Source organism: Triticum dicoccoides, chromosome 1B, assembly GCF_002162155.2.
Source record: "Triticum dicoccoides isolate Atlit2015 ecotype Zavitan chromosome 1B, WEW_v2.0, whole genome shotgun sequence".
Taxonomy (NCBI): Eukaryota; Viridiplantae; Streptophyta; class Magnoliopsida; order Poales; family Poaceae; genus Triticum; species Triticum dicoccoides.
Window position 1 is genome coordinate 217,031,190 of NC_041381.1, and position 13,272 is coordinate 217,044,461.

The 13,272-nt window shown below is 45.6% G+C and overlaps 1 protein-coding gene across 2 annotated transcripts in view; it reads right to left on the reverse strand.

The window, feature by feature from the left end:
• Positions 1 to 1,117: 1,117 nt before the first annotated feature.
• Positions 1,118 to 13,272, reverse strand: part of LOC119328890 (serine/threonine-protein kinase tricornered-like) — a 15,818-nt gene continuing 3,663 nt past the window's right edge. The window contains exons 2-13 of one of the 2 annotated variants that reach the window (XM_037601892.1): positions 10,772 to 10,946; positions 10,408 to 10,491; positions 6,169 to 6,410; positions 5,841 to 6,084; positions 5,617 to 5,696; positions 5,409 to 5,493; positions 4,259 to 4,390; positions 3,499 to 3,612; positions 3,214 to 3,258; positions 2,424 to 2,508; positions 1,756 to 1,806; positions 1,118 to 1,657 (exon numbers count right to left, since the gene is read on the reverse strand). In XM_037601892.1, coding sequence (XP_037457789.1) covers positions 1,569 to 1,657; positions 1,756 to 1,806; positions 2,424 to 2,508; positions 3,214 to 3,258; positions 3,499 to 3,612; positions 4,259 to 4,390; positions 5,409 to 5,493; positions 5,617 to 5,696; positions 5,841 to 6,084; positions 6,169 to 6,410; positions 10,408 to 10,491; positions 10,772 to 10,946 — 1,426 coding nt within the window. In that variant the 3' untranslated portion in view covers positions 1,118 to 1,568. Of the gene's footprint in view, positions 1,658 to 1,755; positions 1,807 to 2,423; positions 2,509 to 3,213; positions 3,259 to 3,498; positions 3,613 to 4,258; positions 4,391 to 5,408; positions 5,494 to 5,616; positions 5,697 to 5,840; positions 6,085 to 6,168; positions 6,411 to 10,407; positions 10,492 to 10,771; positions 10,947 to 13,272 lie in introns of those variants that run through there. The other variant, XM_037601897.1, reaches the window with a different exon arrangement.

Sequence of the window (13,272 nt, forward strand, 5' to 3'; positions counted from 1 at the left end):
GAAGCACCGAAAGGGGTCTGGGTCGGGATCCACAGAAGCCCAGGCTTCGTCAACAGTGTGGTGGAATCCATCCAATCCCGGCCAGAATCTTTGGAAGTGAAAGCGTCTGCCTCCGGCAGAGCGGACGGCGCAGTCGATGAGCAATGGACAATGGTCAGAGGCCGCGGGAGAAAGGCATCGCAAAAGGCAGTGGGGATGTGTTGTCTCCCAAGAGGGGGTGCAGAGGACACGGTCATTGCGAACAAGGGTAGGGTTCGCTTGCTGGTTCGACCAAGTATAGCGTCGGCCATGCATGTAGATATCATAGAGCCCATGGTCGGAGATGAAGCGGCGAAAGCGGTTCATCGTTCTGCGGGAAACACGATCATTGTTCTTGTGATCATATTGAAGTCGCCACCTATGAGCCAGGGGCTAGAGATGCTTGATTGGAGGTCTTGAAGCTCAGTGAGGAAAGCCAGCTTCGCGTCGTCGCCGGAAAGCCAGCTTCGCGTCGTCGCCTTGGGGGCCGTAGACGCCAGTGACCCACCAATGTTGCCCGCCCAAGGTTGTAGTAGCAACAGCAGACGCATGGTGGTCGCTAATCATAGGGTTGGAGAGGAAGATCTGGCAGCTTTGCCAGGCAAGAACGATGCCGCCCCGGGTATCAGTCGCCGGGAGGAAGTAGAATCCGTCGAAAGAGCCACCAAGAGTCTCGAGGATGAGAGCCAACGAAACCATCGTGAGCTTGGTCTCTTGCAAACATACTATGAAAGGTGACGCGGAGGCAATCACAGTGCGGACGGCAGAACACTTGGCCCGGCTATTGAGGCCGCGAACATTCCAAAACATAATCTTGAGGTTTACATCCATGGAAGAATGTTGATACACGGGGTCACGGACAAACAAGGCGCGATCATGCTGAGAGTCGGCACGACGGGGAGGAGTGGGGGGCTAGCCTGGGGGAGATGCCATCCATAGAAATCTGCAAAGGCGCAAACCACCTCGGTCGCAAGGGGGCACTCAAAAAGCTTGTAGTAGCGATCCAAGATGGCATAACGTTGGATATATATAAATCCTATAGAATGAAGAAACATCACTCTAGAAAAAAATGAAGAAACGTCACCGGCTACACTGGGCATTTAAAATATGGAAACTCAGTTTAATCCACAGATGAAGCATTCATGTGCAAGTTCCAACAGATAATTATCCGATGCATATCAAAGTATCAGGCAGTTAGAACTGAAAAGAAAAAACATCCAGCAGCAAGCAACAATGGCTAGCCTATTACTTTCTCTTTAATTCTTATCCTACCCCATGATGATCATACGTTGGCGGGCTACGAACTGCCGCAAGGAAGGCAATAACCTGCCAACCTGGGCAACCAAGCAGCTCAGCACCATATCTGACCAAGCCCAGCACATGCGCTGTTGCATACTGACTAATTTGCACACCTACAACAAAATGCTCACCAACGATAAGTACAGCGTGAGACCTGACTAAAATCAAGCAGATCGCTTTGGATGAAGCCACATCACTGAAGGCGAATCATGCTGGTGCGGGGACAGGGATTTCAGCCACAGCAAGGCTGCTTATTGCATCATATGATCGGCAGACGAGACAGTGTGCATGTGTGTGTCACTTCCATTCGGTTCTGCTGATGAATCCATGTCGGCTGTATCTGGGATCGTGAGGGTTCAAACAAGATAAAATGGCATAAGCAAGGGACATTCTAGCCAGATGTTTACAAACAAGCCAACAAAAGGAAATAATACTCACCAGATGCAGATTCACTAGGCTGGCTTGTTAACGAGGAGCTTCTTCCCAGACCTGCATACGTTTATGTTTACATAAGCTGTTGCAAGTAAGGAATGAAACTAACAAAGTGAAGGCAGTATAACAATCTGACATAATGTGCACATGCACTGCTGTAGTACATAGTAACATATACTGTGGCAACACATGATAAATATGAAATTGTAGCTGTGCTAAAAAAACAATCTAACAGGTAATCAAAATCAACAGAAATGGTAAAGTGGACTGAAAAACAGCAATTACTACTGAGCTGAAAGGAGCGAAACTAAGCAGTGAGCAGTTCCTATTTCTACCATTGAGGTAATCTGGGAAAGATAGACCCATTTTCAGCATTGATGTAAAGGGGGATTGGCAAGTATAAACACCAAGTACAGCTATCTAAAAGCAGAGTTTTTGTTTTTCAATGAATTAGCCGGTATATGGAAGAAAAAATCGCCCAATATTTGCTCGTAAACTATTTTAAGAAAAAGGAAAACAGAATAGGAATCTCACCATAACATCTTCTGGGAACAAATAGCAAAATAAAGGTTAAAAGAAACTGTGTGCTTTAGGGAGGGAGGGGAGGTGTATCAGCCAGTTATAGTAAACTAAGCAAATCATCTGAAATGACTAATGATTACAAGGAAACAAACCTGCAGACTGACGCAAACCTTTCACAGCTTCGAAGTTCTTGTATGTATAGCCCACAAAGCTAAGGTCTTTAGTATTAGGAATCATCTGCAATAATGTTTCCAAACAATGACGAAGAGCTTTGGAGTAAATAAAGAAATAATGGCATGTAGTCTGTTACAAATGTTGAAATGCCTATCCATGGACATCTAAATGTGACCACTGATGAAGATGATTCAGTAACTTGAAGTGCAACAAAAGGTGTGTAGTTTATTACAAGACAGAAATTGATTCCTAGGCATGGACATTAAAAGTGAAAGAAAAAGAACCCACCCCATCCCACATAGATAAATCATGATAAGCTCTGCCTTCATGAAAAATGTTTTGCAAAGTTGCAACACATTCTATGGCAAATTTTGGGGGGCACATACCGCATGAAATAAGAAACCGAATAGTTTGGTGATCCTACACGGTCCGTTACTCCTAAGCAGTACTGACAACAATCCAATGGTTGCAGGATAATAGATCACTTAATTAGTAGAGCTGGAGTGGGTAGGATGATGGATAACCTTGATACGGACATATTTGTGCTTACCCTGCCTCTTCTCCACGTATAGGTTAAATTAAATACACAAAATGACAACGTTATGGAATTAAAAAGACAGATTATGAATGTATTAATATTATCAACAATATCACGTGGTCATTATCAACAATATCATGTGGTCTTAAAGAGGAGTCAAAAATGGGCATGCAAGGCTGAACATGCTTTTAGAGTAGTTTTGTCGAATCTGAGGGTTCATAAATTCATACCTTCCTTGAGGACCCAGAACCTGTTCTTGCTGGAGCGGGATCTACCTGCAGAGAAGAAAGAAAGTGATAAATATAATTTATGCATGGCAGAAAAGCATATGGAGCTGAAAGAATGACATATTGAATATGAAACGAAATATTCTTGAAAGTTGGGAATATTTAAAGAAGCAAACTAAAGGGTGGTGCTCGGGTTGTCTTCTGTAATAAGTGCCACCAGGGGGTCCCTGGTCAGTCTAGTTTAAAGGATCAAACACACAGCAAACTAATGCAAAAGAATTTGCTCACCTCGTCAAACTTCTGAAAATTCTGTGTATCCAGTTCATCATTTACTTGAGGCTTAAACGCCGCCTCCATTTCATAAAGCTTATCCCATTCAACTCCATGAAACCAAGGATGAGCCTAAGAAAAAGAAATTGGGTGTAACAAACATAACATTTTCAAGCAATACTCGGATGGAATCGTATGTATGTATAGTTGTGGAAGTAGGGGTGGGACACAAGGGGACGAGTTCGTCATCTGCATCAAGGCGCCCTTGCCGGCGATTAAAAGGGTAGCAGAGATTAGATAGAGAGACTCAGAGGGGTCAGGAATAGAAACTAGAAGACTTGATTGTTATTACAAACAAGGACCTGGTTTATATAGTACCCACTGGACACAAACACAACTCTGATTTGAATGCTCGTCTCACTAATTCCTGGACAGACTTGACAATCCCAATTCTTTTTTCCTTAAAGAGTATTATCTGAAACCTAGTCCTGCTCATCCATGTTTCTATTTGTCCTTGTGACCACAGTTTCCGGCCATGCGGCAGCCTCTCCTTCGCTTTCTTTAACTCCCTTTCTTTAATATTTTTTTGCCCCTAATACGAGTCCACAGGCGTATGCAATTATAATTTCGTGATATATAGTAATACCGATTTCAGCCAGCCAATTTAGGTACTATTTTGTACATGGATGACTAAATCTGAATATGTTTTACCAGCATGGATTTTAAGATAACTTATATTTGCAACTGGAGACAGCAGATAATTTTGAGAGACAAATACCTTTATTTGATCTGCCCCTCCACTGCCAATCCTGTGGTCAACATCACATAAGAACCGACAAATGAGATCCTTAGCTTCAGGAGACAACCTTGGATTTTCTGGAAATTTTAAATAGCTTCTCCAATGTACAATCTAGGAAGTAGTACAGCAGAGTCAGTGCAGTACTTACAACAGAAAGTGGGAGCGCTTATAGAATATGGGTACTCATCTTTCCCAGGTTATATATACCCAGAAAAAGAGACCAAATTACATAAGTTTAATGTCAATTGTATGAAATTCAAAGACAGGTAGTCCAGGATTTCAAATCATGCCAGCATAGGAGTAATTTAAAGCTAAAGACCAAAGAACTTTGCCATTTACACACTTCCACACATGGGAGAGAATTAAGGCTAGCAACATTTGGCAAACCTTGCAGAGCAAGGAACTACTTCACAACAACAAAGCCTTTAGCAAGGAACTACTTCGCTAACTATATTTCATCTACCTCATTCAACTAGGGTGATCTGGACCTGAAAATTTGTATGTTCCTGCACAACAACACAAATAGCAAATGCGCAGCAATGTTTTCAGTAAATTTAACGTGCAGCTAAAAATAAGCTCCATACTAAACTATAATAACTAAGATAATCAAATTAAACCACTACACTACAGTATGACTGTTCTAAAAAAATGAATCAAAATCAGTATAACCCACAAGCAGTAAATATATTGTTATATAATGAAAGTCAATGTGTGGTTAGACTTATAACAAATAGAATATGCCATGCAATTCTCATTCAAAAAAGGAAAAACGTATATCCATCCTTTTTGGTGGGGCTAATGATGATGTGTGTTTAAACACCCTCAGTGGAAAAAGATAACTATATGATAATAACTCCCACTGGAAAAAAAAAGAGCTCTATCCCACCAGTTGGCGGGATCCTATTATCTGCAACATATTCCAACTCACTAGATAATGTAATGATCTTGACCACAAAGACAACTCTCATAAGATATGTTACAAGTACAAGGAAAGATTGGAATAATGCCACTGCAAAGGTTGCAATTTTACTGTAAACTTTGCAATGGCATGTCCAAATTTACATGTATACAACACGCAACTGCACGGGCTTAACGATTCAGTTATAGATAGATTATTCAGCAAACAAACCTTTCGGCATGTGGTTATTGGATCATCCGAATAGAATGGTGGATACCCAACAAGCATCTCATACATGATTGCACCCAGGGACCACCTGCATGCAAATAAAAAATAAGCAATCATACAACAGTTATTTAAAACAAGAGACAAGTTTAATTTTTTGCCTTGAAGATCAAAACAAGGAATAAAGTATGTGAATATGAAATTCTTAACCTACCAGTCACACTCAACTCCATATCCCTTTTTCAGTAACACCTCAGGAGCAATATAATCAGGCGTACCGACAGTAGAAAATGCCTGAAATTCATTTAAAATGGAAATGTTTGGCGATACTTTTCCCTTTTGAGAAATGATGTTGAGAATTTATGCCCATGGAATAAGGAAAAAAAATGGAGTTGTATGTAACTAGTTGGATGCTCGATATGGTAAGCAAGCACGCACCAATTTTCTCCTGTTCTTCTGCCAGTGCTGAAGCTGTTCATTTGGACTTCTCCACCTTCTACCATTTGCTGTATCAGAGAGAGAATAATCGATATCCATGGACTCCCTAAGGTTTTCATCAGTCATAGGTTCATCTTCATTCAATGTTGACAATTTGGTACAGTCAATTGGCTTGCATAAGCCAAAATCTGACAACTTCATGTGTCCATTCTTATCGAGAAGGAGATTATCAGGCTTAATATCCCTGTAAGGACAATAAAACAAAAATAGATTTGAATAAACATATATAGAATATAGCATATGCAAACAAGATTTGGAAGTATGTGACCTGTGGATGTAATTATGTTTATGAATAGACTCAATGGCAAGAACTGTCTCAGCAATATAGAATCGAGCCACATTTTCAGCTAAGGTATCCTCTCTCATGAGGAGGGTCATCATATCACCTCCGGGAAGGTACTCCATGATAAGGTAGAGATACTCAGCATCTTGGAAAGAATAGTATAGCTTCACAATGCAGTGGCTACCAACTTCAGCCAGCAAGTTTCTTTCAGATCTAACATGCTCCACCTAATAGATGTAAAGAAAATATTAGTTCCAAAAAGAAGAACAGGGCAAACTAAACTTACTAAATATTCCCATAATAATAGTTGAAAAGATTTCAATTCAAAGCAAAAATGAATAATCTGGGATAACATACAAAGCCTCTCGTATTAAACAATAGTTCATGAAAACAACAGTGCATCAAAAATCATATTGAGGTAAAAAAAATTGTAGAGTAGAAAAATAACAGCCGACCATGACCGACAGTCCTATTCTACAATCTGAACCACGTGTTATCTATAACATTCGTGTCACAGTTATAAAAAAGGAATCCACGAAAGGCAGTCCTATGCTCTTACTCTACAATCCACGAAAGGCATACTGCTTGCGTGGAAGAGCAGGGCCGTGACCATCACGGACCCAATGTTCACCACGAACGCCATAACGGCCAAAGTGACCGCGGCCACCGGCGCGCCGTGGTGGCTATCGGTGGTCTATGGCCCCCAAGAAGACGCAGACAAGATCGCCTTCCTGCAAGAAATACGCGAGATATGCATAGACTGCCCCGGGCCCTGGATGCTACGCGGCGACTTCCACCTAATTCTGCGCGACGAGGACAAGAACAATGGCAACCTGAGCCGCCGCATGATGGGCAGATTCCGTTGACGGTCGCCTCGTCAACGACCTCACGTTGAAGGAGATGTACCTCAATGGACGGCGATTCACTTGGTCCAACGAGCAGTCCCCGCCCACCCTCGTGCACCTGGATCGCGTGTTCTGCACATCGGACTGGGAAGACGCGCACGGCAATTGCCACCTGCGCTGCCTCGCCTCTGTCGTGTCTGACCACTGCCCCCTCCTCCTCGACTGCTCGCCCACGCACGCGGCGCACCGACGCTTCCACTTAGGATTTCTAGCTGCGGCTGGATGGGTTCCATGAAACAGTGGCCGCGGCTTGGGGATCGGTACATGACCCAGATCCTTTCCGGCGCTTGGTTTTCCGCCTCCAGGCCACTGCCCGCAGGCTGACCAGCTGGAGTGCTAGGTCCAAAGGGAACATCCGCGACAAGATGGCCATATCCCGCGAGCTGATCTCGCGATCTGACAAGGCCCAGGAGGAACGGGTGCTCCCGCCCCCCGAGGACTGGCTGCGGAGGCAGCTCAAAATATCCTACCTTGGGCTGGCATCGTTGGAGCACACGATTGCGAGGCAGCGGGCACGCATCACCACACTCAAGGATGGGGATGCCAACACGACATTCTTCCACCGACAGTGCTCTTTCCGCCGGCAGAAGAACCACATCCACAGCCTCACCGTGGATGGACATGTGATTGCGGATCAGGAGGGGATGGCGCAGGCGGCTTTCTCTCACTTTGACGAACTGCTGGGCTCGGCCTTCGCCCGCGGCCACTCGCTGGACCTATCGCAGCTCATAGAGCCTTGCAACCTGACATGCCTCGACGCCCCATTCAGCCCTGAGGAGATATGGGATGCCGTCAAATGCCTCCCGGCACATAAGGCGCCTGGGCCCGACGGATTTACAGCTGAGTTCTTGCGGGCATGTTGGAGCACGGTCAAACAGGACTTCCTGGACATCTTCCAGCAACTCTTCGAGCTGCGCGGTCGCGGCTTCAGCAAGCTTAACCAGGCCCTTTTGACCCTGCCCCCAAAGCGCGCTGATGCCTGCCAGCTCCGCGACTACCGTCCTATATGCCTGATACACCTCATGGCCAAAATCTTCGCGAAAGTGCTCTCGCTACGCCTCGCGCCAAGGTTGGGCGACCTGGTCAGTTGCAACCAGAATGCATTCATCCCAGGCCGGAGCCTCCACGACAATTTCATCCTGGTCAGGCAATCCATGAAGCTGCTGCACCAACTTGGGGCCCCAAGAGTCATGCTCAAACTCTGACCTCACGCGAGCCTTCGACTCCCTATCCTTGCCCTTCCTCTTTGAGGTGCTGGACCAGTATGGGTTCGGGCCTCGTTTCCGGGAGTGGCTTGCGATACTGCTATCGACCTCAAGCACTAGGATCATCTGAATGGCGAGCCAGGACCGCCGATATGGCACCGATGCGGACTGCGACAGGGCGACCCCGTGTCGCCACAACTCTTCGTGCTCGCCATGGACACCCTCGGACGCCTCATCCACCGCGCCCACGACTCCGGCATCTTGCAAAAGCTGCACCCCCGACGAGCCATTCCGGCCATCTCCTTATACGTCGACGATGTGATGCTTTTCTGCCACGCCACACCGGGAGACGTGAAGGCCGTCAAGGGCATCCTAACACTCTTCGGTGAAGCTAGCGGCCTCCGGGTGAACTATGCCAAGAGCTCGGCCACCATCTTCCATGGCGACCCCGACGCAGCCGCGACGATTGCCCAAGTAGGATGCGGGACGGCCGACCTGCCCATCACCTACCTCGGCATCCCACTAACGTTGCGCCGCCCCACCGCCGCCCAACTACAGCCCCTTGTAGATTCAGTGGTTGCCAGGCTCCCAACATGGAAAGCATGGCTCATGAACAAGGCTGGACGGCTCGCATTGGTCAAAGCGGTGCTCGAGGCCATCCCGGTTCACCAACTGCTCGCATTCAACCCCCATAAGAAGACTTTGAGGCAGCTGGAGAAGATACAACGGGGCTTCTTATGGGCTGGACGTGCAATTGCCAATGGTGGACACTGCCATGTCAACTGGCGCTATGTGTGCCGTCCGCTGGAATATGGCGGCTTGGGGATACGGACCTGGAGCGCGTTGGCCTGGCACTGAGGTTGGCTATGGTACACTCGCACGGACGACAACCGCGCGTGGCAAGGGCTCGACTTGCAGTTCACTCCTGAGGAGCGCGCGCTGTTCTTCGCCTCCACTACCATGGTCCTCGGTGATGGATTGACGGCCCTGTTTTGGGACGACCGCTGGCTACAGGGGCAATCCATCCGCGAGCTCGCCCCTGCGCTTTCCCAATGCATCCCCTCCCCAAACGGAGGCGCAAAGTGAGAACAGTGGCGGAGGCCCTAACGGGCAACGCTTGGGCCCGCGACATCCAGGGAGTGCTCGGGATACATGAAATTGGGCAATACCTGATGCTTTGGCAGGCCGTACAGAGCATCACTCTCACGAATGTGCCTGACCAAATGCTCTGGAGGTGGACGGCCAACGGCATTTACACGGCGCAATCCTGCTACGCTGCGACCTTTCATGGATCCACAAGATGCCCCTCATGGAAGCTGACATGGAAGAGCTGGGCACCACCCAGAGTCCGGTTCTTCCATTGGCTAGCCAGCCAGGACCGGTGCTGGACAGCGGAACGGCTGGCCCGTCGCGGCCTGCAGCACCACCCCAAATGTCTCCTCTGCGATCAAGCACCAGAGACCATCCAGCACCTGCTCCTGGCCTGCCCATTCGCGCGGCAAACCTGGCATGCCATCTTGGACTGGACTCGCATTCCATCACAGCCACCATACAATGAGCCCTCACTCATAGACTGGTGGCAGGAGACGAAGGGACAGACACCGCACACGCTGCGCAAAGGATTGCAGTCCGTAGCCATGTTAGTTCCTTGGATGATCTGGAAGCAGCGGAATGAATGCGTCTTCGAAAACGCGCGGCCATCGATAGAAGCATTAGTGGATAGGATTAAAACTGAGGCCAAATGTTGGGCACAAGCCGGGGCACAGGGGCTCAGGGTTGTCCTGCCCACATCCTGGGACGTCCACTGATCGAGAGCACAACCTTTGTAACCCCAGCCTCCTAGGAGGATTGTACTATCCCTTCTCTTCAATGCAATGAAACGCAAAGATCTTTGCGTTTCTCGAAAAAAAAATCAGTCAGAACTTAACACACGGGTCAAGGTACAAGCCATTTTGAGTTCTCTAGCATGGCATCTATCATTGTTACTTCTTACATGACGAGACTGCTTTGGTGGCTAGCATCAAAATATATCAAAACAAAAATGTACTAACATAACCACAAATATTAAAAAGAAAAGAAAATGCAAAACAAGCAGTACAGTACTCTTAGCATACCTGACCCTTGACAACCATTTCAGACTTCTTTAGTTTTTTCATTGCATAAATATTACCAGAGGATTTATCCCGGCATAGTTGAACCTATCAGAAAAACAAATCAAGTTATCACCTACGGGTCAGCAGCTCCAGCATGACAAACAGTTGTACTTTAAACATCAGGAATTTTAGAGACAATAGATCTAGGAAATGCTACATGCAACCAACTGGCGCCGCCAGTCAACGTATTGGCATGCATACTATGTTTATTTGGCAAATGCCAACTATTTATTGAGCAGATACCATTGAATTGAAAGGGATTACAAAATATGGACTGCCTAAATGACTCAGAAAAGCATGCTTGTAGATACTGGAAGATGCAAACCTCCCCATAAGCACCTCTTCCAATGATGGTGAGCAGCTCGAAGTCATCCACACAAATTCTATGCCTTTTAAGTCTCATGTATTCAGTCTCCTTCCTCTGCAACTCCTTTATCAATTTTATCTGCTCCTCCCTAGGAACTTGAGAAGAAGCTAACTGTTGTTCCAAAATCAAGCGTCTGCAATTGTACAATGGATCCAAGTTTCTAGTATCAATAGAAATAAAAGCAAACGGCAGTGTGTGATAAGCTTGTCACTGTAGGCAATAAAAAGGCAATGTTTCCAAATGAAGTGATGGACCCAAGGATGAATATATGCTCCCTGCAAATTACGAGCGCAAAAAGATGACAAGAAAGAGAAAGATTCCATTCACATTTAATACAACAACATATAGTCTAGACTTTGGTAGTTGAAACCAGGATGAAGACAAATTAAAATAAATGTATTTAAACTAGAATGAGTGAGATTTCAAGAGATATTTGGAACGCGTGTCTATTGAGTTCATTGGGTCATTGCTTGTGTTATGCAGTGTGCAGCTCTGCGAAAGCATTGATCCTTGCTTGTGGAGCTAGCTGTTGGTTTCCTTTGATTGGGTCAAGGGGATTTGCAATTCGAAATGAAGATGTAGGTATAGTTGCAGGAGGGCGTGGATAGGAACAAAGTTCTCATTTGTGTTCGCTTTTCCATTTGAGTATGTGACGACTCGTACTTTTTGTACTTGATTGATGTGCACAATTACATTCGAAATAGTGTGGTTTGTGATTGTTTTGGTTTTTATCTTCGAAGAGAGTGTTAGAAAGCTATGTATTGATTTTCAGCTCAACATTGAGAGTAGACAAATTTACATTAGTGTGTTCCTAGAGCAGGAGTTTTTTTTTTTTAAGTTTCACCTGGGTGGGTAATCCCGCAAGCAAAAGGCTATCGAGGGGAAAGAAAGTCACGCCAGGCCATAGAGAGAGGTCGGAGAGAAAGAGTTCCGTGTTACATCCTCAACGGGAAAGTTTTGTTGACGGAAAACTTTAGCATTCCTGGCATCCCAAATTTTCCAAAGGGTAGTCAGGATCACGGGCACTGTCATGGTCGCGGGCAGCCCGATGAATTCCTGCCTTCCGTCAGACTCTGGCCGCCGCGGGGCAGCGGACGAATAGATGTAGGCAGTCATCTGCATGGGCCATGCACATCAGGCATGTCGCAGAAGGCAGAAGGTTTTTGTGGTGCAGGTTGAAGCTTGTGTTGAGGCGGTTGAGATGCAGAAGCCAGCCACAAACTTTGCAGGAGATATATCTAGAGATCGGCGATTTGACAGCATATGCATAAGGAAACTAAAATAGAGTGACACGGATGAATAATCTTTAATAGGAATGTCACCAAGTAAGTATAGAATTTTAACTTTTTACTTATAACATATATGCATAATACGTGGATCGCTCTCAACAAGTTTTCTTTTTCCTTTTTGTGGGGACTCTCAACTTCTTTTCTTGAAGATACAAACCCAGTCAATGAAAGGTATCAGAGATTTCCAAAATGTTGCCTAATAAACTTGGATGGAGGGAGTAGCTTTTATTGGCATTGGCAGTTAATACCAGCCATTTAACTTATCCTATGTGATTAAATGTCTGTTTGGACGAGGCTAAAAGGCACCAAAACAATATTCTTATTGAGCACTTCAAGTTCGCACTTAATCTAATTTCTACTGCACAAATACACAATGTTTTCCTAAACTCCAAAAAATGTGCACAATGTTTCGTCTCTTTTGTTCGTTTAGGCTTTGATCAGGCACTTGTATCTGTTTTGTTTGTGCCATCGATTGACTAAGTGTAAGTAATGCGTCAAACTCATCAATGTCAAGTCAGTCAAGTGCAAATGTGCGCTAAGTCCCACCACAATGGCCACCCACCTACATGCACACATGACAAAATCCTGGCTCCACCTACTATTGTCGAACCCCTTAAAGCACATTGCTATGTCCAGTTGACAATTGTTAAAACATGCCACTAAGGACATCTCAAGGCTATCACAAAAAAATCCCCTACTTGTCTGTCCTTCCTCCGCCCTCTTTTTTTCGCTAAGTCAAATTTCATCAATGTTCAAACAATTGGAAGATAAATTGTGCATGACAAATGACAAACAATTCAAACAAACTTCATAATCCAGATCCAACAATTCAAACAAAAGCAACCGAATGAATCAGTGCCAACCACCATTTGCATAGCATGCAATGATTCCACTGCGCATTTAGTGAAATCACAATGCCGCATCGGCATCCAAGTCGTCAGCCTTGACATACATGACCTTGGACTCCTCGCACACCGTCTGAACTGCAAGCCTCTTCTACTCAATGTCAACCTTCTTTGCTTGCATCTCCATGAACTCTTTAAACCTCTCCTCCTTTTCCTCCTTGAGCTCATTGTGTTTTGGCACTTGCCACCTCGTTCTTGTCCATGATGTCCTCCCACTTCTCCGACATTTGGCCGCCCGATTGCACCTTGCCCTCTCGGTCTCCCA